We start from the raw sequence: 27,739 nt of genomic DNA on the forward strand, positions 1-27,739 counted from the left end.
CCCGTACTAATGCTTTTTCTCCGCGGCTGCCTCGAAAAAATGTCCGCAGCAGATTCTTCCTTCGTAATTTCTTTTTTCACTATTGCGTCCAGGTCTCTTTTCATTGTAAAAAGACTCCGACATCGGCGATGATACCGTATTGGGGGAATTTCCCCAGCAGGAAGGTCCTTTGCTAAGTCTAAGACTGGGATACATTTTCTAATAGTTGCAGCATTCAAAAGCGTTTCTCATGACACTAGGTCCTGTGGCGATGTGAGTTTGGCGCCAGGGTCTTTTTCATCACAGTTTAGAAGGCAAACGGCAGTGGAGGGGTCTAGTCGAGCTCTCTTCGGTGGTAAGGTAGGGCCAGCGTCCATCGTTTCTTTGATGTTGTGACTGTTGGGTCATTCTCAATGAAGAATCTGTGATAAGCAAAGCAAAAACTTACGACCCAATGCAAATAGTGTTGGGTTATTATAAATTTCTTTTCAATATTTCTAGGAATTGTAAGCTTAAATCTGGGGCTACAATTGTTGGAACGTTATAAAGAAAACTAAAGGTGAAACATACCATTAAAGCATTTAAAAGACACCATGAAAGAAGGAATTGATAACATGGAAAAGTTGTCCAATTTAAAACTGAATGCACAACAAATAATGATTACTCCCTCTTCCTAGACCTAAATGATGCAATGCACAGAGAATAACACATGTTGAATTAATTAATTGAATTAATGCTGTTAATTACACCTTTCTGTTTATATTATGACATGTAAGGTTACAAGATGCAGCCTGTCTTAGATCTAGGAAGTTGTCCTTACAATCTTACCTGCATTGTTTGATCGTATGTCAACTAGAAGATGTGAAAAGATGGATTACATTGATGATCAAATTCTCAAGATGAAACTTAAAACAAAAGCTTGATTATTGCCATCTATTGAGTAAACTCGAAACTAAGAGGAGCATGCGTTAATTTGAAACCCTGGAAATCATAAGCAGATTTTATATCAATATCACATTTATAAACCAAAATGAGTCAATAAAAACATCAGAATCGTCTCACACAGCCTCAGAAATAGGCATTCTACAACTATTGAGACACCATTCCCTCATTCATTACTTGTGTTTTACTCAAATACATGTTCTTCTGGGATATTTTTGTGACCTCTAGAATTGTGACCTTTGGTTGACCTCTGATGACCTACATATTTAAATAATTTGCATAATCTAGTGTGATTATGATAGAGGGTACATAGAGATACAATTTGAGTATTAGATTTTCAATTTTGGTCAATCCACTCAAAAACTACAGTCATTATGGTTTCCCCTACCCCCGAAACCCTGGATTTTAGGTATTTACAAGAAATGGTTCAAAATCAATTGCTCTGAAATAAAATTTTGCAAAAGGAACTCAATAATGTGACCTTAGAATCATCTGAAGACCTCTAAAATATGCATTCCAAGTGTTTAAATCACCATTGGGTGATTTGTTACTTTATTCTAGCAACATGACTTGCCCTATGGTCAATTTTGGACACCCCCTAAAATTGGTGACCTTTTGACCTCTGGTGACCTACATAATGAAATATTTTGCATAAACCTTCTTGATTTAGATAGAGGGTACATAGACGGACATTATGAGTGGTATATTGCTAAGATTGACCCATCCAGAGCGAAACTACAGTCATTTTAGTTTCCCTTACCCCCAAATTTTGGGCTTCAAATTATAGCGGTAGGGTGATGTTTGAGAGGTGAAAACTACCAGAAAGCTGCCAATTTCACACTGCTATCACCTCAATTCATCATCTGTAGGTCCTAAACTATCAAAAAAAACATAGTGAGGCTTTGCCACCAGAGGTGGTACCGATGGGTCAAATTTTCAGGTTTGGCCCAAGGACTATGTTGTCCTGTGAGCCGCCTATCACGCAAGCTGTTGACTCTCAGAAACTTTGTCTTCTGATTCTGTTGTGGCTTTGGGTCTGCCAGAACTCTTCCTGTCAGAGTTTCCTCCAGTTTCCAATATACTACTTCCTGCAGTGCAATATTGTCCAAATAATGCTTCAGAGGGTGTAATAACAGTCTGTTCCAATACTGCTTTTATACAGACAGGGGGTTTGTAATCAAGTAATCAGCAGAGGTTGGGACACCTGTAGGAATTGTTTGCATCAACTTTCAAGGCTTAATTTACTTACATTGCTGCAGAACAGCTGTACCTTGTTAACCCATTACTTGTTCCCTGAATAAAGTTTTTTTTTTGTTTTTTTACAATATAACTGTGTAATTTACATTATTTTCCCGTTTTTGCTAACCTAAACTTCTTCTTTTTTAACCTCGAGCAGTTTACTGCTTACCTTTGTACCATTTCAGGTTATTCACTGGACATTAAACTGCGTAAATTTCAATAAAAAATGGAAAAATTGAGGTGTTCTAAAACTTTCGACTGATCGTGTACATAGGACAAGAGCCACCCTCCGTATGGCCACACGTCACACTTACTCCGAACATCCGGCCCTACTTAGTTACAGGAAGTGGCTACACGACATCCGGAGCATGGTAATCTACACAATCCTACCTGGCCTAAGGTATTTCATGAGTTACCCCCCATAAACGTAACAATATCATTTATACCACAAAACAGAGAAAAGTGTTGTGCTTACTGTGCGGCCCTAGGATTTTCTCTTACTTACATAACTTCTTGCACATAACTTCTTGGACTCCATTTTTAAGACAATCACCAATATAGTCATTTGCCTTATGAGATTTGGCCTGACAAGCTGCAGAGCACGTTGACACATACCTTGTGCAAACGTCGCTCACAGATCTTCTTCAGCCTTTCACTATCCGTCTCCAGTCCTATCACAAACCTACAATACTTCCCAAGCACGACACCACACACGACACGACAAGCACAAGCACGAAACGAGGTCTCTTCTACAGTATGGAATGTAACACCTTTTTCTGTCTATAACCGACAAGAGCAAAAACGGTGGTTCTGTTAGGTGTCCCATACGAGCACACAGCTCATGATTATAGGCTAAATTTTTTAAAAATCCCTTTTTTAAGGCCATTTTCCCTGCTAGAGCGGGGGTTAGCCTTGCGGGTCTCATGACAGTCATCATGGTTCCATTTTTTGAGGCAATGTTTTTTATGGCCGGATGCCCTTCCTGACGCCAACCGTTTAGTCGCCTCTTCATGATTATAGGATCCCAGCTTCAAATCCCATATACTCCGTTGATCTGTTCTAATCCAAATAATAGATGTAAACAACAACAAACAAAACAAAACATGTCTTTCTTGAATAGAAACCAATGACAGCGAAATGTGACCTTGCATCAGACAATAAACAAAGACTATGAGGAATTTGATTTCACCCTGCAGGTTAAATCCACCTCAACAACATTAGTTATTCTTCAGCGGCATGGCTGCACCCGCAGCATATGATCAATGTAACCAGTAGCCATGTTCTGCATATGAAACAGTTATTCTTTAGGTGCATTTAAACTTGTTTCTCACCTAGTTCCATAAAGATTTCCTGAGAATTCGGCATGCTCAAGAAATTCTCCTGCTTTGATGCACTTTTCCATCTCGTCCCGCATCACAAAGTGATAATCTGCACAAGCAGCAGGTGAGTTAAGCAGATTGCAGTAAGTAGGCCATGGCAGATTGCAGTAAGGATGTAAAAATAACAACGGTATACCTGTGCCATCAACCTCTCCTGGTCTTGGCTCTCGGGTGGTATCTGTCAAAGCAAAAGAACACCGTTCTGAAGCAAGACTCCAATTTAAACTCTTTGCATCCACTAATTTCCAGCATATACGATACAGAATGTGCCGACGTGTGCAATGCTAAATCCACAATCAGTTCGACCTCATCAAGGCCAAACAAATACCTCTCGCTTCTCATGCTACACGTGTTAATTTTTGCAAGTGTGCTGTCTCAAAATCATCCAATGAGATTCTATCTAATAATCCTGATTTTAAGGAAAATGTCTTGCCATGTCCAATGTTATATTTTGAAGTGACAGCAATTGTTTCTCGATCATACAATAATCATATCACCAGAATGTTCCGCACTCGACACATCTAGTCTTAAGTATTGAAATATTATTTAATATTTCTTCACCAATTAAAAGAAAAAGCATCTTTATGAAATTTTCCTTGCCAAGTGTTACTTGCACAATTTGGATGTGACATGAACAATACAATCCCATGAGTGAACTCTGGTGACACTAGTGTCACGTGCCACGTGTTTGATCAAACTGTTATTTTTGGAATCAAGCGAAAGTTTAAATAAAAACGTATAATAAAAATGAGTGCCAAAAACAACAGCTAAAAATAAAATAAAGAAAGATTAAATTTTATCAACTAGAGAGGTACCCGTGCTATGCACGCACGGGTGTGAAGCCATAAGCAAACAGACAATGCAGAAACGGCGAATGCTAAAGCATGAAACCAATAAATTCCACATTCCTGTAGCACCTTCAGTTGCACGTCAGATATGGACAGCAAGTTCGTGAAGGACTTCCATGAAAAACGTACCCATTCGCAAACAAACAGGTACGTGTGTTCCATTCCCAGTCAATGGCGAATCTGCATATGGTGATCCGCGAATTTCACGTTTAGAACATAAAACCGTCACTGCATTTCGTCATTCACTTGAACTAAATATCTCTTTTTTCATTCCAAACAGCATAACTCCAATCACAAATACACGTTAATATAATAAACTTTTAACAACGTTCGTGACATAAACAAATATTTAAATCCTGATGTGAAGTTCCGTACGGTTGGGTGAATACAATTACGAATTCAAAATCGTAATTGTATTCACTCAATTCCAATCATCAATTGATACTTTAACAAAACGATTAACATGATTAACGTTTAACGATTTAATATTACGATTCAATGACGGTTGTATTGGGATATGATCAAACCCGCGCATTGTCGTCATCTGTCCACTTCCGCATTCGCGGTAGATTCGTAATTCTCATCAAAATCTAAACAGCATTTGTAGAATTTCAATAAAAGCCACATCACTGTTCATATCAGTAAATATTATTCCATAGTGTTTGGAAAAACTGGAAAATTGGGAAAAACAATATAGCCTGTTTTGCTCCAGGGGGTCCCAGGATTACCCACCCAAAATATCGTTGCGATCGGTTCAGCCGTTTTTTGCGGTACCTTCGAATGGACAGACAGACATTTGGTGAATTATTTTATCAATTAGTGTTGTCCATATTCTCATAATAAAGGTTTGTTGAGAATTTGACAAAAGCTCAAATGGTAAATAAATAAAGAAACACCGTGATGGCCGGACTGATAAGGCCTATTTCTACTCACAGACTTCTCCCTTTGACCCAATTATGAATTAGTCTTCTCCATATTTTCATAATAAAGGCTTGATAAAAATTGATCTCAAGAGCTCAAATGGTTAAAAAAAAAAGTTATGCCCTGGAACACACACACACACACACACACACACACACACACACACACACACACACACATCTCGTTTTTTCATTTCTGTTCCTTACAATTCCATCCCTCTCTTTCACACACACACACACACACACACACACACACACACACACACACACACACACACACACACACACACACACACAATCAATTGTACAGTATCGGTTGTTCCTAAACTTAAATAATTTAAAGGATTGTTGTAAATGATGTTAATTTTACAACATCCCATATTCAACTTTATTACCTTCGCAAAAGCGGAAGGTTATGTTTTGATCGCTGTGTATTTATTTGTATGTCTGTGTGTGTGTGTGTATGTTATTCGCATAACTCAAAAAGTATTCAACCGAATTGCATGAAATTTGGTGGGATGATTGGTTATTATACGGGACACATTTGATTAGATTTTGGGAGCAATCGGGTCAAAGGTCAAGGTCAAGGTCACGAAAAGGTCAAAATCGTATTTTTACCATAGCTGCGGCGAAGGTATGCGCTCTACCGAGTGCCCGTTCTAGTTTAAATTGTAAACCTCAAACATATTTCTCCACCTAAAGCAAGAACTTTAACCCGTAAGCAATTGACTAGTTTCCCGACTGCATGGATCATCAGCTGGGCACCGTGCTTCCTCGAGGTTTTGATCCTTTCAGCCCAGGACCTCTCCAAACGGCGGATCCACAACCTCGATCATGGATCCACATCAATTGATGGTAAATCAGTGGATCCACAACCTCAGTTGCATCCAGGCAGTCAGTCAACCCATCAATGCAACATCACTTATCCCAACTTTACTTGCAATAGGATTTAATGTGTTAGCATATATTTATAACTTTCCTTACACACTCTATAATATGATAATGTAGCGGCTACCGCTGGGTTTTCACAATCGCCTTGCACCTATCAAGGACGCGGAGCGATCACCATGCCGGGCTCGTCCAGGACGCCCGGGCAGGCCCGCGCTCAACTTGCCAGGCCTCGGTCGGGACGCCTGGGCATGCCCTGGGCATGCCGTCTGCCATTTCCGCCACCTCCTGGAGGGCCGACCTTTCACGGCGTTCGTCGACCACAAGCCGTTGGTTTACGCCATGGCCAAGGTCACGGAGCCGTGGTCGGCCCGCCAACAGTGCCACCTCTCCGCCGTGTCGGAGTTTACCACGGACATCCGGCACGTCGCCGGCAAAAACAACGCCGTGGCCGACTGTCTTTCCCGGGCCAGCGCGAACGCGGTCCACCTGGGCGTGGACTTTGCGCTTATGGCGGCGGACCAAACCACCGACACCACGGTGCAAGCCCTCCGGGCGGCGGACACGGGCCTCCGCCTGGCCGACATCCCCTTCGCGGACACTGTCCTGCTCTGCGACGTCTCCCAAGGCCAGCCTCGCCCCATCGTGCCCGTCACCTGGCAACGCCGCATCTTCGCCTCCCTCCACGGCCTTTCCCACCCGGGCCGGAAAGCTTCCCAGAAGCTGGTGTCGGCGCGATTCGTCTGGCACGGCCTTCGTCGGGACGTCCGCGATTGGACCAGCACCTGCACGGCCTGCCAACGGGCCAAGGTCCACCGACACACCCAGGCCCCGCTGGCACCTTTCACCGTGCCCGAACGACGTTTCGACCACGTCAACGTGGATCTGGTGGGCCCCCTCCCCCCGTCACGGGGGTTCACACACCTGCTCACCATGGTGGACAGGACCACCAGGTGGCCGGAGGCCGTTCCCCTCGTCTCCACCACCACCGCCGACGTGGCGCAGGCTTTCATCGCCACCTGGGTCGCCCGCTTCGGCGCACTGGCGGACATCTCGTCAGACCGCGGACCACAGTTCACCTCCGAGCTGTGGGGCGCGGTCGCCCGCAACCTGGGGGTCAAGCTCCACCGTACTACGGCCTACCACCCCCAAGCAAACGGGTTGTGCGAGCGATTCCACCGCTCCATGAAGGCCGCGCTCATGGCCGGCCTTCAAGACGGCGGTTGGGCCGACCGGCTGCCGTGGGTCCTTTTGGGCCTCCGCACGGCCCCCAAGGAGGACCTCCAGGCATCCACCGCCGAGCTTGTCTATGGCCAGGCGCTACGCGTCCCGGGCGAATTCGTGCCTGACGCTACCAGTCCCTGGTCCGCAGCTCACCAGCGCTCGGACCTCCAGGAGGCCGCCCGACGGTTTGCCCCCGTGCCAACATCCCACCACGGTGACCCCCAGTCCTACGTCCCCCCAGCACTTCGCACAGCGGAGTATGTTTTTGTGCGTCACGATGCACATCGGGGGCCACTCCGGCCGCCGTACGACGGGCCCTTCCGGGTGCTGCAACGGGACGACAAGTCGTTCGTCATCGACATCGGCGGCAGGTCGGACCGGATTGTGGTGGACCGCCTCAAGCCGGCGCACGTGGACGTCGACCACCCACCACGGGTGGCCCTTCCGCCGCGGCGAGGCCGCCCCCCGTCCACGGTGCCCCCCACTCGACCGCCCACCACCACACCGGACCCCCTCCCACGACCCGCCAGGGGTCGCTTCGGCCGGGTCATCAGGACCCCCCTCAAATTGACCCTGCCGGTGCAAGTCGATTCTGGGGGGACGTGTGTAGCGGCTACCGCTGGGTTTTCACAATCGCCTTGCACCTATCAAGGACGCGGAGCGATCACCAGGCCGGGCTCGTCCAGGACGCCCGGGCAGGCCCGCGCTCAACTTGCCAGGCCTCGGTCGGGACGCCCGGGCATGCCCGGGCAGGCTCGCCCTCAACTTGCCAGGCCTCGGTCGGGACGCCCGGGCATGCCCGGGCAGGCTCGCCCTCAACTTGCCAGGCCGCAGCCAGGACGCTGGGCCACGCCCCCTCTCGCCTTTTCTGGGCAAACGCTCCGGGATAATATGTATATATATTGCTGCCCGATAAACGGGCTTTTCAGAGTGCCTGACTGTTTGGTTTGATTAAAGCAACTCGGATGAATTCCAGCTTTTTGTCGCGTCCATTCTTCCGATCGACGTGGGAGCCCCAGCTCCTTCAATAATATCATTAAATCATTCACATCTTACCCTTAAACACATCAATCGACCAAACAGCATGACCACAGCACCTACTTCTCGATCAAACTCTATTTCGAATGTTCAAACTGTCATTTATAACGATTTTTGGCATGCTGCCGTATCCTAGCAACCACTGATTCCTAGCAACATTAATTTGTAGTATATTTAATTATTATATTGTACTGTATTTACATAAAGATCTCATGAATAATATTATATTGTAGTGTACTTGTATTATATTGTACTGTAATATAATATTATATTGTACACTTCGAATGTTCAAATTGTCATTTATAACGGTTTTTGGCATGCTGCCGTATCCTAGCAACCACTGATTCTTAGCAACATTGATTTGTAGTATATTTAATTATTATATTGTACTGTATTTACATAAAGATCTCATGAATAATATTTTTACTATTCGTATTGTATTTCACGAATTCGATTTGGTGTCGTTTTGTTATTTTAAAGAAAACTTGTTTTAATCGATCGACTGTAGCTCCCTGCGCTAACATACGTCTGACTAGTTGTTGTAATTTATTGACCAGTTCAGAGCTGTGTGTGGTTGCTCTCACAGTCCTAATTATTTCACCTGCAACCGTACCATAAAATAGTTTTTTGGGAATGTTGCTGTCTAAGAATGGCATTCGGACAATGTGGAATGGAAATGCATCTCGTTTATCAAATAATTTGGTGTGAAATTTATTATTATGGATGTCAATTTGTAATTTTAAAAAGGAAACTGAAGTGGAAGATTGGTTTTCCTTTTTAAATTCAAGTTCTTTTGGATAAATATCATCATGAAGCTGCTCAAATATAAATCCATCATTAATTGCCAACAAATCATCAATGAACCTGAAGATGTTTCCGCATCTTCGTGCAGTTGTTAATTTATTCCTGCACATGTTCTGGACCCAATCAAACTCGTACATGTGCAGAAACAAATTTGCAAAGAAAGGGGCCGGATCTGAACCCATGGGTATGCCCACTGTCTGCTGGAGTATCTTGTTGCCAAATGTAAAGAAACTGTTGTTTAGCAGAAATCGAATACTTTCTTTGAGTTTACTTTTTGAAAAACTACATGAATATTGATTATCCTTTACAGACCAGTGTGCTCTGTTTTGATATACATTAATGTATACTCTATTACCTCCTGCAAATGCTTTATCTATTGCTCTGTCCAATGCGGTTACTAGCTTGTCATGTGGAATGTTTGTGTACAATGTGGAAAAATCAAAGGTTGAAAGACATTTTGCTTTACCCTTGTTATTAATGTTGTGGACACTGTCGATTACCGGTTTGGAATTGTCAATGATCCAGAATTTCTTAATACCAGAATAAAACTTCACTTTTTCATGGCAGTTTTTTAAGCATTTATAGATTAGTTTCATTGCCGCTGTTACACTGCCCGACAAAGGTTTCAAACTACATTCTCTATTTGCAATGATGAACCTCATCTTACTAGGGTGTTTGTGCATTTTTGGGATCCAGTAAATGAATGATAATTTATGGTGTTTATCCGGAACTCGCAATCTTCTCACCGTTGAGTGATTTGTATGGTGTTGTATCAAGTCTGTTTCGTTATCGTTACTTATTTTGTAGGTCTTTGAAATTCCCGTGTCTAAGCCCAATTCTTCCAAAAGTGTTTGAATGTAGAATGTTTCACATACAAATGCAATATTATTATTTGCTTTGTCAATTGGAACAATAACATATTGTGTTTGAAGCTGCCTTAAGCAATCACGTGTCTCTGGATTGTTTAAAATTGCTTTCGGATTATTGATTCGAACTTTTCTTTTCAAATCAACAACTCTCCTTTTCACATGTTTCTCTACCTCCTCCAACCATAAAGCCATTTGTGTGTTTGGTACTTTATGTTTATCAATTTGTTCTTTCATCCATTCGCCCAGTCCCGTCATTGTAAGTTCCATTGCTTTATTCCGGTTTATTCTTTTATTTTCTCTATAATTTGGTCCCTTTGTAAGTAATGCACGTAATCTTTTATCTTTCACTATTCTGAGATCACCTGTGATGACGTGTTTATGATGTGGATCTTTGAATGCGGAATGTTCACAATTACAATGATGTGTGTTATTTAACCATTCCTCCACATCTATACATTGTACAGTGTCCTTGTAGTTGAAGATCGTTCCCCGAATTGAATTTCCCAAAGTGTACACAACTCTTGGTCGCTCTCTCTGTCGTATTGTTTCTGGAAGTTTACTCCACACTTCCTTATGTTGAAGTATTTTCTCGATATTTATCATTTCCACCCCTTTGTTGTCAAACATAATTTTGATGATATCATTGTCTTTTCTATGATTCACCTTTTTAGGTTTCTCTTTGTACATTTTATGATCAATCATGTCCAGAATTGCTTCCATGTGTTGGATTGGGAGTTCCTCTTGATCGTCCTCTTCCATTAATCTGTTCACAATTTGCCAAACTTCTTTCAGTTGTTGGTTTTTTTTTGGGTTTTTTTTAGTTTTTTTTAAGGTATTGATCTTAATTCTGCTGCTGTTAAGTAATGTGCAGATATTGGATTTGTTAAGGTCTAACCATTCATTTACAATTTGTGGTGGTGTGTCTATAATTGGACATTTACGTCCATATAGTCCTTGAGCCAGACCAAAAGTAATGCTCCGGCGGGGGGAGTAATTCTCATTATGATTTTCCATTAGACCAATGTCTCAAGTGTCAGAAAAGGTGTGATGCACATCTGAGAACGGTAGCTTAGTGCCCGGATGGACGCCATCTTTGAAACCACCCAGCTCGAAAATGCCCATTTGGTGGGGTACATTGTTGCACGTGTATCTGGACTTCTATACTAGCTATCGATGTGCGGTTGACGACTAAATATACGTCCGATGTGTACCGTCTAAATAAAAAATAATATGAAGCATTTTGTTTTAGATTAATTATTATAAAAATCAATTATCGAAAAAAAATCATATATTTTTCAATATTTTATTATTAGACTTGTACTTTTTTTAGTGAAACAACACTGGTATGATTTTCCAAATTATGCATTGTGCTACACCGTTTATCTGTCTATAAAAATAACTCAAAAACTAAAACATATCATCCACCACGAGTTTACAACAAATAAATGTAAAGAGGCATAAAATGACTTAGGCCGCCGCTGGCATTATCTATTCTGACGATAACGCAAGTTAGGAATGTCGTACGGAGAGGATTTTAACACCATACGATATCTAATAAGCAGGCGGAAATTGTTACATAGGAAATCTGCACTTTGGTGGCCATCTTGGATTTCAAAATGGCCGCCAATTATATTAATTATTCATTACTAGAGTTTGGAAAGACGTATGGAGCTGATTTTAACACCATACGATGTATATTCCTAATAAGCAAGCGGAGGTATCATTGAACATGTCATGTTTTAGTCAAATAACACCGGTATGATCTTCCAAATTATACATTTTGCTAAACCGTTTATCTGTCTATAAAGATTTTCAGGCAATTTGGCCTGCATTATAATAGAGAACAACATATGCTATACAATATACAGTGCACACAAAGTTAATCATCAGAGTCGCCATCAGAGTCATTGGCATCCTGAGCCACAATAGCATCATCCTGCACCATGTTGGAGCATCCCTGCAGCTTACACACAACAGTGCACTTCAACCCATTCAGTATGCAGGAACAATCTGACGGTCGACACGTCCTTCTGCATGTGCATGAGATGAGATTCAAGACGACATCTGGAGCTGGTAGACCCGCCATCCATCGGATTGTGAGCGAACCGCCATCATCGAGTTCCCAACCATGTCCTGCTGATGGTGTTGGGACGTCTGGTAGGTTTTCAAGGCTGCGTCGCCAGATAGCCGCCTGATAGTTGGCCCTAAGCGTATGCTGCATCAAGGAGTCTTCACAAGGCGGCAATTGTCCAGATTCGATCTGGCCCTTCTTTGCACAGAACATGTGATAACGGAGCGAATTAACACCGACGATCTTCGTGTTCTTGGCGTACAGCTGACACGTGAAGGCCTGAATGCTATTGAAGACGTCTGTTGGTACATTCCACGAAGATCCCAGATCTGTGAATGCTTGAAGATACAGCTCATTCGCTTGCACAAGCTTCAAAGCCTTTATCTTTCCTTGGCTAGCCAGAGCACTCACAGTGTCACACCCGCTCCATGCATGAAGCCCTGGCAATGCACTGCAAACTCCAGACCCCAATACCGCAGCCAACTTTCCAACGTCGATCATTCTGACTCGAACCTTTGTTCCTCGTCTGATGAAGAGCTGACTATCGATGGTTCTGCTGAGATGAAGACTGATGATCAGAACGTCGGTGTCATCTGCCACTAAGATGATCGTCTTGTAGTGGGTAGCGGCGTGCTTTGCGTGGAGAAACATATGCGTGTCTGCTTCCTCGTGGCTACATTCGAGTGCTTGCACCAACTTCCACCTATCGCGGGTCAGTACCAGACATTTTTCACCACAGGTGACATACAGTGTTCTGTTGCCTAGCTTTTCGCGATTTGTTTCATGTTTCCACGACTCCGCCAGAAACACAACCAGTTTCTCCTTTGTCTGGCTGCAAGCAAGGAGACGCCGCCAGTTCATGATTTTGTGTGCGGGTCTGATCTCGCTGAAACTGATGCCTTCATTTGAACCGCGGTTCACACGCTCAGCTGCTTTGATGGATTCTTCTGTGTATGTGTCAAAGACAACATCGATGCGCTCACTGCCTTGACCAGCGTGAAGCGCTGCAGCAAGGATGCGGTCAGATAGTTCTTCGAACGTGTCGTTCTCGCCATGCATCTTTTGTATGAGAGCCATCGCATCAATTATTGTTGCACTTCGCTTGTCAACGTTCTCGGCTGGTTCCACAAGACCTTCCATGTGTTTCGCAAGTGCAGCTTTGTTCGTTTTTTTCATTGACCCTTTCACGCTCAAGCTGAAGTGATGACATGATGTTCAGAGCTTCTCTGAGGATTTCTTGCACTGTTGCCATATCTGTGGCAGGCGCGTTTATAGTCGGCAGGTAGCCAACTACATCTTCCGTCACCTGAACACGATCTCTAGTCATGATGTTGAAACCAGTCCACGAACTGATTGTCTGGTCGCATGGTTCCAGCATGCGAGTCATAATCCATACGTGATTTCGGCGCTGCGCAAGGGATGTTGCGCCTGCAAGAGTGTCAGAAAGATCTGCAGGCTTGATTGCAGGTGGGCCCTCTCGTTTCCCACCGCTGTATATTGGAACTAAATCGCTGGATGACGGGATAGATCGCTTCTTATCTGCTTTGGATACTGCCGATGGAGGTTGGGGCGGCAAACACGACTGCGACTTCGGTTGGACGATGATACCGTTGACGCGATGCGATGTTCCGCCACCACTCAGCGATTCCTCTAGCCTGTCGATGTTATCGAATGCTAATACAGTCGGGACCGAAGGGTGCACATGTGACGGAAGTGGTACTGTATCTTTCTCCACACTTGCTAATTTGTCTATGCATAGCGCTGTCTCGATTTCTTCCAGAACTGTGTACGAACATCCGTGCCCGAGTCGATTCAATATTCTGATGACCTCTGTATTACCGGTGAGCGTTTTCATGACCCACGGAAGTAGGACATGCTTCGATGTTCTGATGGTACCCCGGTGTACAGCATTGATGATATCTTGAGCCATCGACCATACCAGTGTGTCGGCACGCGCAGAGCTACCCCCACTCCCGCAAATCAAAGTATGCAGAAATACACGAAGAGAATCTGGTATCTTCACGTAATCTGAAGTGAGTTATGCTGGCTGAGGCGGCCAACGTTCATTGTAATGAGCATCTTTGATCTGGTGTCGCAGTGAAGTAGCTGCACGCACAATGTTACTTTCACCGTCCGTTCGTTCAAATGCTTTCACTTCTGCTTTCAGGTTTACGCACTCTGCAGCAATCTCTCGCTTTGTCAGATTATCGGGCATCAAGTATACACGGTGTTTCACATTGAAGAAGATGAGCGATTCTCCAAACTCTCTTTGTAATGTGCGCTGCAGATTCTTCTTGATGGAGTCACGAACATCAACTGAAAATGTATCTGAAGACAGGATATCTGTTGCAACATCAACTATTGGAACAATCCTCGGGTTCAAGAACAAGTCAGTGCGAATGAAATTGAATATACATCGTATCATTTCTTTTTTCTCGATATTATCTTCAATGTCAGTTTCTACTTGAGGTTTTTGGGGCCGTGTGTAGTTTCTATAGCAGGAGAAGTGGTAGTGAGCCTCAGCTGCAACCATATCTCGTGTAGTCAATGCCAAAACTCTCTCATCATTGCGAGCTGTCGCAGCATCTCTTATTGTCTTATCTGCTCGAAGTTCAACAGCCAAGACAACTGTTTCACGGGTACGACTGCCTTTTATGAATTTTGAAGCACGCTGGCAAAAAATGCATTTATCATCGTAGACCGTTGAAGTTGATCCTGTCTCTTCCCGTGATGATCGCCGTCGCACCGCATCGCCAGTATCAACTGAAGAACTTCTAGCTGCATTGGTCAAAGTAGCTAGGTGGTTTTTGTGAGTGAAGTCTGATCTACAAGCCCTATGGTATAATATTGGAATATTAGGAAGTTCAACTGCGCCTTCTTGGACTAGCTTTAGAATTGGATAAAAGTTTCTAACTGCGGCTGCGTCACACAATGTCTTCCAAGAACTGTTGCCCGCTGCCTTGCTTAGTTCAGAGAGTGGCGACTTCTTGCTGCACAGGATGCACGTTCCAGACTCAGGTTCAATCTTCGCCCGTTTCGCCTCGACACCGGCCATCTCAGCTGAAAGAACAAAAAGACTGACGTTAGATTACTCCGATATCCGAAAAGCTCGCCAGCTTACATAGACATACTCATCCAAGTCAGTGAACATGTTAGATGGCGCCACAATACAACTCTATAATAGAGTTGTATGTGGCGCCATCTAACATGTTCACTTTTAGTTCTTAAGCCACCCACCCCCCCCCCCCCCCCGCCCCTCAGAAATTAATCAGGTCACCGCAACAAATCTCAGACTGAGATATAGAATATAGAATATAGATATAGAATAGACTGACGTCACTTTCAGCACTGGGTTCTGTGGGTTGATTATCGGCGGGAAATTCCAACTGACATAGTTTCGGTTTGTGGAAAGTGCATGCCTTTTCATATATTTTTTGTGTACACTCGTGGTGGATGATATGTTTTAGTTTTTGAGTTATTTTTATAGACAGATAAACGGTGTAGCACAATGCGTAATTTGGAAAATCATACCAGTGTTGTTTCACTAAAAAAAGTACAAGTCTAATAATAAAATATTGAAAAATATATGATTTTTTTTCGATAATTGATTTTTATAATAATTAATCTAAAACAAAATGCTTCATATTATTTTTTATTTAGACGGTACACATCGGACGTATATTTAGTCGTCAACCGCACATCGATAGCTAGTATAGAAGTCCAGATACACGTGCAACAATGTACCCCACCAAATGGGCATTTTCGAGCTGGGTGGTTTCAAAGATGGCGTCCATCCGGGCACTAAGCTACCGTTCTCAGATGTCCATCACACCTTTTCTGACACTTGAGACATTGGTCTAATGGAAAATCATAATGAGAATTACTCCCCCCGCCGGAGCATTCACTTCAAAATATGGCCGGTTGGCTCAAGGACTAATAGTTATGTACTCTGTGTCTCTGAGAGTCTCGTGGTAAGGTGTTAAAAACAGAAGCGATGATGTTTTGTCCATTTTGCTGTGTATGTGTCATTAATTCTTTCATTTAATCCATAAGGGTAAGCAGTTCTTAATTCTTTAATCCAGAAAAGTTTTCTACGCTTACGCAATTGTGTGATTGTTTCATCTTCCATCCCATTCTTTTTACGGCCATTTCCGCTTATCTTTTCTATAACCTGAACACTGAAGCTCACATTTTCACAATATCCAGAAGTAAAATGATGGGTAAGTAGTGGACAGCCAGTAGTTCTATCTGGGTTTTTCATGCCGCTCCTGTGTGCATTCATTCTCACATTACATCTCTGCATTGTTTCACCAACATATTGCATCGCACATTTGCTACAGGTCAATAGGTGAACTATATTTGAGGTTTTACATGTAATTAAATCTTTAGTTTCTTTTAACTTGTAACATCTAGCCGTTACTGTACAATTAATTATATTGTTTGTGGTAAATATAAGACAAGTTTTGCAATTGCAAATCCCACATTTACGCACTTTGACTTCGGACAAGTGTTCCCCATTGGCTAACCCAGAATGGCCACCTCCTACAGCCTGGATATCTGAGTTAACTACAGCATTACCTTGTCGAGGAACACAAATCCTCTGAGGAGGGTTAGTCCCCAGGGAGGCTAGTTCAGCTGGGGGGCTGCCCTGCTTTACCTTTCATTTTGTATAATTTCATCATTTTCATGTTTTGAAATGTCGTTGAACAAACATAAAATATCATATAAATGTAGTTTAACAAACACATTAAAATCACATCAACATAGAAGAAACAGTATAGTGGATTTTCCACCAAAAGATAATGACAAATCAGCAGGAGAAGCCTCACCAAAAGAAATGTCAATCATCACACACATCTCGTTTTTTCATTTCTGTTCCTTACAATTCCACCCCCCCCCCCCCAGACACACACACACACGCACACACACACACACACACCCCTAGGAGGGCTCCATTCGACCTTCTGAAACCCGCATTTGGAGATAACCAACGACACACACCGTTCGACATGCATTTGTGATGCGGCCAAGGCCTGCAGATGCGGCAGCTTTCATGAGGTCAAGGGCCGCCCGCCCGCGCACATGGCTCCCGGTGTCGCGCCGATTGACATGTATTTGGAACATGGCTTAGCCATGCAGCCTGGAGGACTTGATCGACTACATAGTGTTGAGGGTGCGACCGAGCTTTGGTGAGGCTGAAGAGTTTGGGACGCAGCTCGACCGTGCGGCTTGTTGCTCTTTGTTGACTCCCTCAGCTCGGTGCGCTTTGTCCCTCCCACCAAGGACGATTCCCTTTTGCCAACTCCATCCTGAGCAATGTCAGGCCAGAAGATTCCCAAGATTTTCTTATGGCTGCCGTCGATGGAAGACTCCAGTTTTCATGCTATTTCTTTGGTGATTTTCCAAGATTCACATCCAAATAGGAGGACTGACTGGACGTTGCTGTCCAAGATCGTCAGCTTCATTTTGATATTATACCGATACTTCTTCGACTTCCAAATTCCCTTGAGTCTCATGAATGCACCCTTGCCTTTTTTATCCCTTGTAATACATCTGCATCTCCCCCTCTGTTATGGCAACCATGGACCCAGAATACGTAAACTTGTCAACCTCTCTGATTGATGAATTGTTGCAAATGATGTTGTTGTTGGTGTTTGTGGCATGTATGTGCATGCTTTCTGTTTTGGCTATGTTCGTTTTCAGCCCAACTTGCATTGCGTATTCCTGTGGCCTATTTACTTTCTCCTGCATGCTATGAGGACATGTTGAAAAGTAATGCCTCCAATTCTCTCTCCAAAACAGGTAAAGGTATTCAAATGAAACAATGACAGATACGAACATCAATCTTTATTCTATACATGGTGCATATTTCTTTCACAACAAGACCACTACTATATGGTCCACACATTTCTGCCAACATTCAAGTAGTTTCATGATGCCATGATGATAAAATGATGTGTCCTGCTGATTTAACCAGCGCTTTACAGCAGCCTTGACATAATCGTCAGGAGAAACATGTTCTCCACAAAGGTGTTCCCCAGGTTTGGGGAAGAGATGAAAATCTGACGGTGCCAAGATGAGGCTGGTGATCCGTTGTGGCAATACTCCATTGGCTGCCTCTTAATCTCAGGATCGTAATGGTGAACCCAACTCTCATCTCCAGCACTCCATGCTTCACAGCACTGACGGCACTTCACATTGTGCTGCCACCTCTGCCATCTTGACCAACAACTGCGACATCGTGTCAGAATCCTGAAACTTCGCACACAAAGATGGGAATGACTAATGTGCAGACTGCGCTTTGTTTCATTTGAGGGGGTGATATCAGGCAGGTGTCACCTGCAAAGCAAATTTCCTCCAGATGTTCAAATCGGTTCCTCCAAGGTATACCGTTCCTTCTCTGCCGAGTTGTTTTCCATAACAGCCAGAAACATGACCACTAAAAAACAGTAATGGAGACGACATGCAAACTGGTCTGACCCATGTAGTGACTTAAAATTTGGATGACAACTTATTGTTGCAAATTACACTGCATTTGTATCCATTGTAGGTACTGCCAGTTTGAAGCCATTGAGGGAAGAATGGGAAGAGGAAGGTGCTTCAAGGAGCCTGAAGAAGGAGGTTTCCACAAATGGAAGAAAAGATGAACAAAATGGAGGACATGTGCAACAAGCATTCTGAGTATTGCGCTGCAATACATGTCCCCTACCGGCAGTCTGTTGTCCGGAAAACTGTTGGGGAAATTCCCAAAGTTCAAAGTGCCATAACTTTGTCAAAAATGATTGAAACGTCATGAAGTTCGAACTTCATTTGTAACTTATCATGGGGAAACCATCTACCAAGTTTGAAAACATTAGCATTAAGAGTTTAGAAAAAAAAGTCCGGAAAACTGTTCTTTGCGTGACGGACGGACAGACTGACAGACTGACAGACAGAGGGACGGAGTGCAAACCTGTAGTCCCCTCTGGTGTACACCGGTAGGGGACTAACAAGCATTCTGAGTATTGCGCTGCAATACATGTCCCCTACCGGCAGTCTGTCATCCGGAAAACTGTTGGGAAAATTACCAAAGTTCAAAGTGCCATAACTTTGTCAAAAATGATCGAAACGTCGTGAAGTTCGAACTTCATTTGTAACTTATCATGAGGAAACCATCTACCAAGTTTGAAAACATTAGCATTAAGAGTTTAGAAAAAAAGTCCGGAAAACTGTTCTTTGCGTGACGGACGGACAGACTGACAGACAGACAGAGGGACGGAGTGCAAACCTGTAGTCCCCTCTGGTGTACACCGGTAGGGGACTAACAAGCATTCTGAGTATTGCGCTGCAATACATGTCCCCTACCAGCAGTCTGACGTCCGGAAAACTGTTGGGGGAATTACCAAAGTTCAAAGTGCCATAACTTTGTCAAAAATGATCGAAACGTCGTGAAGTTCGAACTTGATCTGTAACTTATCATGGGGAAACCATGTACCAAGTTTGACATCATTAGCATTAAGAGTTTAGAAAAAAAAAGTCCGGAAAGCTGTTCTTTGTGTGACGGACGGACGGACAGACTGACAGACGGAGGGATGGAGTGCAAACTTATTGTCCCCTCCGGTGTACACCGGTAGGGGACTAATAAGCCTGAATTTTGGGAGATTAACCAGGTGGGATTTACTGGGAGAACGTACATGCATCCTCGGGGTGTTGGGGAGTGATGGAGGGAATTCCTCAATTAATATTTTTAATTATTATTCCTCAATTCTATGTCGAGTGGTTTGTTGGTCGAGCGGGTAACGACTCATCATGATGCGCTCAGTGGAAATTTCCATGGCTGCTCTATTCCCACAGCTGCTCAGTGGAAACTTCCATATCCTGCGACAGAGTGATGACCTGTCCAGAATCAATTATATCCAAGGAAACATTAACAACTTGTCAAGAACACCACTAGGTTGTGTCAGGAATACTGACTGAACCATCACCAAACAACAATTCAAGGTTGGCTTAATTTGGGCTGGCTGAAGGAGCCACAGCAAACAAACCTCCTGTAAATTTTACATGTGAACCAGTATGGACTTATTCAGGAGATTTTAAATACCAGAGTTTTCCTTTTGATAAACAAGGTTAATCACAACTTTAACACTTGCACCTGGATAAAGCAATACATTTTTGCTATTTTCAAATGAAAATCGGTATATGGCAGTTGTACAATTGTCCGAATAAAATTATATCTGCTCTATTGTTTTGACCTGGGAGTGTACACCTTTTGCTTGTGATCAATCACTGCTCCATGTCAAAATCAAGATAGACGCAGCAAAATAAAGCTTTCTTTCAATTCTCTGAGGATCATGAAGGAGCCTCAACAGATTGCATGACCTTCCAGACCTGATGTACCTGTTCACCTTTAATCAAGCTTTGTCACTTATTTGTTTTTGTATCCTCCTTGGACCTGACATTCAATACCACGAGCAATGTAAGATGTCCCACGAGAACAGCAATTATGTAGTCAATTTATTTTTCCAGGAACGAAGGAACCCTTAGGGGTGCTTGACAGTGATTATTTCTGTGAGGAAGAGGAAGTTAGAGTTGGGTTTGATCACAAATATTTTAGCGATTTTTTAAAAATCATGTAATAAACAATTATCCCACAACTAGTTTTCCTTTATTGCAGCAAATCACATATAAAGGCATATGCAGAAACGAATCAAATGAAGGATACTTTCTGAATGAGAAGTTAAATGTCGGTCAAATTCAAAGTTGTTCACTTCATTGATTCAGACATTCTGCCGGAGGAGGGACAAAGTCAAAACTCAAGATTCCAGCAGCTCAGAATGGGAAAACAAATCCAAGTTTCAAAAACTGATCATCACATTAATTAAAGAAGAAATGAAGACATTTGCACAAAAGGAGGCCAGATTCATCGTAATAGTTCCTCAATTAAGATGAACATGCAACTTGCTTCCTTTTAAAAATCTTACACAACTAGAGAGTTCATAGAACATGATACCCAGTGCATTGTTATTATTTTGTTAAAATTTAAGTAATTTCAACGATTGTTTAAAAAGAATCCGAAAGTTTACTGCTATTCAAATAGTCCAGAAGCAGTCCTGAACACCACCCTTATACACCATCCCATTAACCCTTTATTTAAATTGAAGTTCTGCAAAACCAGATTCTTAGAAGTATCACAACAGGAAAAGTGCCATCTGCCATGTGGACATGGCGTTTCGCCCACCAATCACAACCAGGAAGCATCACCGACCGTTGTTAGTCGGGAGATATCATTCCAAAAAAAATGAAAAAATGAAAAAGATGCCAAAAAGCCATCACCAAGAAGAAGAAAAACGAAGCTCCCGGCCACTTTCACCCTTGTTGGGGCTCGTCAGGGCAGTACATCGCTGATTCATCCAATATTTCAACGGTGCAACTCTTTTCCTTTCAACGGTGCAACTTTCAACGTTGCAATTCAGGTGCATTTTAAGGCCATTTCCCTGCTAGAGTGGGGGTTAGCCTTGCGGTCCCCATGACAATCTTCTCCATTTTGCCCTATTTTCTGCATCTCTCCTTGTTAACCCCCTTGCCCGCATTTCTTCTTCGACCATCTTTAGCCAAGTCTTTCTCGGTCTTCCCCGTCCTCTACTTCCTTCTACATTCAATCATCAATATTGATTTGATTTGATTTAGGTAGAACGTTTTGTGGAAGTCGAGGTGATCGGAATGTGATTGGAGCAATGAGGAGAGGGTTGGAAGGTAAAAATGACATGGGCAATAGTTAGCACTAATATTTCACAGTTCTCCCTCCATCCCATACGCACAAACCCTCTGCCCACCCGAAAATGACAAACATTTAAGCCTGACACAGAATGCTATAATATTTAGTCTTGGCCAGTTTCATGATGAAGGAAGGCATGACATGATCACATGACTTCATACTAAAATTTGGCAATTCTCTACATTTATTTATTTATTCATGTATGTTTGAAATTTTAAAAAAATCAAAAACAGTCTGGTCGATCTCCACCAAATTTTGCATGCATGCTCGAGGTACCCAGGGTGAGGTCAGAAATATATCCCCCTCATCTCCTCAGTGAGGGTGGAGAGATGATCAGATCATGAACCCTGGTCTACACAGAGTGTTAGTTTTGCCGAAGCACTGTCTTTAGCGACATGGGTCGCCACTCCAACACACGAAGTAAAGGAATTTGGAAGTTGACAAGGGTGTCGGCCTACTCTTCGCAAGGAACATCGTCAAATCTTTATTGTCCGCCAACTATTGTTGGCAGACAGGACGCCCAGATTAACATCCATCTGAGGGCCGGAATACACATTGATGAATCACCCTACCTATGAAACAGCAGGATGGCAGTTTACAGCTGGGCCAAGATTCAAACCCAGGCTAGACAGCTTAGAGGCGAGTGTGCGTACCTCTAGGCCATCCTGCTAGCCAGTGGAGAGATGACTACATGTGTATAGGAAAAAATGCAAATCACGTGTTTTAATGTTTCACCACTGATAGTGGCCCTTTCTGTGACTACTTGAAACAAAGCCATTGATTTGGGGTCATCTACATATGATAAAAGAAGAAAAAGAAACTGAAAAAAAAAGAAAGAATAACCATCATCTCTTTAGATGACTAGTTTGGAAACTTATGCGCATTGGACAAAATGGGGTTGTCAACAAGGTTGCTTTTTGCATAGGTCTATATATCTTGCACACAGGTCATCCAGCCTTCAACAACCCTCGATACGAGGACGTTTCTATTTATATTTTAGAAAGATGGTAAAATTTCGACCCACTTTCCCTCTCCCCAATCTTCTATAGCCCATGGATTCCAACAACTTTAATTTTCCTCAATTTATTAATTCCCCACCGCTTGCTCAAAGTAGTATCACCATCACTCAAGAGCAAAGTCATAGGACCTCATGCTCCGTCTAGGTCGCGACACCCGCCAGAGGGTTTGACCTGGGAAATGCACGTTTGTTTGTTTGGCTTGTTTATGGCATCGTTCCCGACTCCAAGCCAAAAACCTTGGTGATCGAGCATTTTACAGTTAAGCTACGAGACTGTGGAATTTTCTGCATTTTAAAATCTGCACCGCCTCATTAGTCACAATTTAAATCCCTTTTAAAGTGTTGTCTTTTCAGGGTTGCTTTTTTCTTAATTTATACCCTTGTCAGTGTCATTTATCATTTTATACAAGCTTAACGGTTAAGACACTTGGCTTCGGATCTTAAGGTCCTGGGTTCAAGGCCCAACTGTGCCAAAATAACACCAGTTATGTTGACTCAGCCTGTCATCCTTCAGGGATTCGCAAAAATTAGTACCACATCGCTGGGAAAAGTAAGCCAGTTGAGTATCCTGTGTCGAAGTAGCAACCTGTCCAGCAATGCACCCCCAGCCAAATGAACTGCCTTGACAGCAATTATGGGTCTGATAGCATGAAGAGGCTCATATATATATGTATGCATATATATATATATATATATATATATATATATATATTTAAATATTTATATATATATATATATTGTTATGTCGGTGGGGCAGAGATACTTTAGACCAGGTAGAGTTGTGTAGGTAACACGCTCCGACTGTCGTGAAGAAGAACCACCACCATGTAGTAGGTAGAGGCCGTGTTTAGCCCGGATGTCGGATAAGTTGTATATCTGTCCCTGTCACGAGGGGGCGGGGCATGTTAACTAGCTTAGGGAATAGGGATAAATTAACCCTTGTACGTCAAACCTCAGTGATCTATCCTTTTTCCTTTATGGCACCGCACCATAGACACAAGTTAGAATTGCCATTGCACTAAATAACAATAAAAACCAACCGGAAGCCAGGCATCAAGCACTAGGGGGGCTGACAACCCCGACTTGGCAAGCACACATAGCTCAGGCAGGCCGAGAGCCACACCCAGAAGGACAGTAATTGGGCGGGAGTTGACCAACGGGAAGGCCGGGGTAGGAAGGGACTCGCCGATTGGTGAAGGAAGGGCGAGGAGGAAGCAGCGCACCGATTGGCAAGGTTCGACCGATGACGTCAGAAGCGGACTGTGTGTGGATTGGTGGAGAGCTGAGCAGGCAGTGGTGGCCTCCGGGCATTGGTGGAGAGGCACAGATGACGTCACGAGACGATCAATAAAAGAACTCTCGGACCGACATTTTCCCTCTTGCCTTTTTCCCTCCACGCCTTCATCTTGCCCTTCCTTGCCTCTCATCTTCCTCTGTCCCTCGACCTTCCTGCCTCTCGCTCACCCCTCGACACTTGCTGACATCATCCTTTGGCATGCGAGGAGAACGGAGGCCGACGCGGCTGGGGAGGCAAGCTGTGCGCCTGCCGTCCAAGACAGACCGTACAGCGAGGCCTGGCTTTGTGCACGCGTGCCAAAAGACGTGCGGGTTTTCCCGCCAACGGCCGGAGACGATTCCTGAGAAGAAATACCCCAGCCAGTTGAGTTAAGTCTTCGAAATTAAATTCACACATAATTTATTTTAAAGTTCTTGTTATATTCCCCTTTGTCCATGTTTTAAATCTGGTGTGGAAGATCCCATAGGAATTTAGTTTTACCGTCACGTTTTTCCTGTCACAGGTATTTATTGTAATAAATCGTTTTGTTATTGTCTCTGTACATTTTAAACTGTGTTCCCGTTTGAGTTATTTCTTTGCAGGCCTTGGGACTGCGGGTGATCGCGACAGGTAAGCTTCATCTTCCCCTTCCCTTTCTTCCCCCGCATATATAAAATCCGCTGTTTGAACTGAACGCCCAGGAGTAACGCTCGATTGCCATCCGTGCTATCCTACGGTATTCACCAAGGGTAGTCACATGACAATATATATGCATATATTATATTATATATATATATATATATATATATATATATATATATATATATATATATATATATATATATATATATATATATACATATACAGTGGAACCTTGACTTACGAGTGCCCCAACTTACGAGTTTTTCGAGATACGAGCCATCGCTCGGGCGGTTTATTGCTTTGAGATGCGAGCCGAGATCCGAGTTACGAGCTTTCGCCACCTGGTCACGTGGTTATCTTGCCGTGCACGTACAGTACGTATCTCTGTCGTATAGCGCTGCATTTTTTTTTTCGCATTTTGGTTATTTCGAGTTCACGCCGCCAGGTGGGTTCTGGTCACGTGGTTATCTTGCCGTGCACGTACAGTACGTATCTCTGTCGTATAGCGCTGCATTTTTTTTCTCGCATTTTGGTTATTTCGAGTTCACGCCGCCAGGTGGGTTCTGGTCACGTGGTTATCTTGCCGTGCACGTACAGTACGTATCTCTGTCGTACAGCGCTGCATTTTTTTTTTCGCATTTTGGTTATTTCGGAAAATTTCTTAGTTTTAACCATGGGGCCTAAGAAAGTGAGTGGCAAGTGCAGTGCTGAGAAGAAGAAGAGGATGATGTGCTTGGATATAAAACACGCAATCGTCGAAAAACATGAGCGAGGTGTCGAGGAGGACGTATATAACGGCAGAGGAGAAGAGCATGCCAGGCCACAACTTGTTCAGAATGCCGGCGATAGCTCGCCTTCTCTTTGTGGAAAACACGGTGAGATCCTTAACATCCAACAACTAATGGGACGCAAACGGGGCGCCCAGTTTAGCGGTACACCCATTGATGAATCACCCTGCCTGTGATTCACCCATGACAGGTTATAGCTGGGTCGGGATTCAAACCCAGGCTGGACAGTTTAGACTTTAGAGTCAAGTGTGCGTACCTCCAGTCCAGGCCATCCTGCCAACTTGTATGCTGCATACAGGTGAAATATAAAGCGCGAGATATTTTTATATATACTGTATATTTTTTAAAAAATTGGTGTGGTTTTTGGCGGGCTGGAACGGATTAATAGCATTTCAATGCATTTCAATGGGGAAATTTGATTTGAGATACGAGCAATTTGAGTTACGAGCTCGGTCACGGAACGAATTAAACTCGTAAGTCAAGGTTCCACTGTATATATATATATACATATATATATATATATATATATATATATATACACATATATATATATATACACATATATATATATACACATATATATATATACACATATATATATATACACATATATATATATACACATATATATATATATACACATATATATATATACACATATATATATATACACATATATATATATACACATATATATATATTGTTGCGAATATGGAATTTGGCCTCCATATCCGCTTGTAAATATTCCCCTATTTCTCCAATACTCCCCAACTTTCCCCAATCCCCCATTCCCTAGTCCCATTGCATGTAAATAACACTCAGTAGAGCCGACCTTCCCCTTATTCCCCCATTAAATGTCGTGCCCAGGTCCACCGCACCACACGTAGACAACTTTCGGACATCTTGCTAGTTATTCTTAATCTATGTCAGTTAAGGACTCGTTTCCATTAATTCTGACTCTTCGTTGCACCAGAATGTGATTATATGGCATCAGTAGTGAGTTTAGGACCTTTCCCATACCTCCTCCCATCTTCTTCCCCGTCTACAACAACAGAGGGGCGCTGCGCGGGGGGGAGTGTGCGTCCTCCCACCGGCTCGGTTCGCCGCCATCGACAATGCGCTCCAGACGATGCGCTCCAGACCATGTGCTCCACGGGGTTACCACGAAGGGGCTCCTTGTCACCTCCTCGTCAGGGGCGGAGCCGGTAACCCCCCCCGCACGCACCCAATGAGAAGCAACGTGCCGATTCCACGAGGCGGAGCTGACGAGCTGAGGGCGTGTCACTCCCCGCCGGATATACGCGGCCACGTAGCGGACGTGACGTGAGATGCGCCCCCAGCTTGAGACGAAAAGACGCCACTTCGAGCGCTGTGCAACCTTCTGCATCTCTGGACCGGACCGGGTCGATCCTGCCCTGAGCCCAGGATAACCTGGAGCCATCGACAACCGCTTTCCTGCCATCAACCCCCGTGTGAGTCAGCCTTGTCCCGTTTGCCTGTCGTCTGTTGGGGAATAATATAAGATTGTGTCTAAGTGCTTGTCTTTCTATGTTGTACCTCTCGTCCCTGTAATCTGACCTTCCGCACGAATATAATCTCCTCCGGAGGTCTTGAGAACCGTATCCCTGGTGTCTGTCATTATAATTCAGCCGTGTGTCTTCTTTTTCCTTATTGAGCCAGCGTGGCGCGGCTTCGTCAACGTTCGAGTACAATCGGGTAATTTGTGCGGACACGACGGCCATTCCGCTCGGCCCACCTTAACATCAAAGTCGTGTCGGTAACAATTGGTGTCGAGGAGTGAGATTCGGACCCGGGACTAAATTAGTTAGGCCCAAATTTTGGGAGGGAAAATCGAGCCGGAGCGCGTACGGCGCTCGACCAAATCGATCCGGAGCGCGGTCCCGCGGTTACTGCGCTCGACGAAATTATAACAGCAAAATTTGGATTGGTGTTACAAAACTCGAATTTTGAAAGTCGCGCTATGGCGGATCAAGACGGCTGGGGTCCGGTAGGGGAGAGTGAAGCAGGGTCGGTCCAGGACCAAATTGAGGGACGCGAGG

General features: G+C 43.6%; 1 protein-coding gene across 4 annotated transcripts in view; it reads right to left on the reverse strand.

Annotated features, from left to right (window-relative positions):
• LOC137431525 (guanylate kinase) overlaps positions 1-27,739 on the reverse strand; it is a 73,435-nt gene that overhangs the window by 19,306 nt on the left and 26,390 nt on the right. For 2 of the 4 annotated variants that reach the window (XM_078782194.1, XM_068122923.2), the window contains exons 3-4: positions 3,676-3,717; positions 3,492-3,588 (exon numbers count right to left, since the gene is read on the reverse strand). In XM_078782194.1, coding sequence (XP_078638320.1) covers positions 3,492-3,588; positions 3,676-3,717 — 139 coding nt within the window. Of the gene's footprint in view, positions 1-3,491; positions 3,718-27,739 lie in introns of all 4 variants that reach the window. The other 2 variants (XM_068122922.2, XM_068122921.2) reach the window with 1 other exon arrangement.

This window comes from Myxine glutinosa, chromosome 7 (genome assembly GCF_964187855.1).
Source record: "Myxine glutinosa chromosome 7, kmMyxGlut1.1, whole genome shotgun sequence".
Lineage (NCBI taxonomy): Eukaryota > Metazoa > Chordata > Myxini > Myxiniformes > Myxinidae > Myxine > Myxine glutinosa.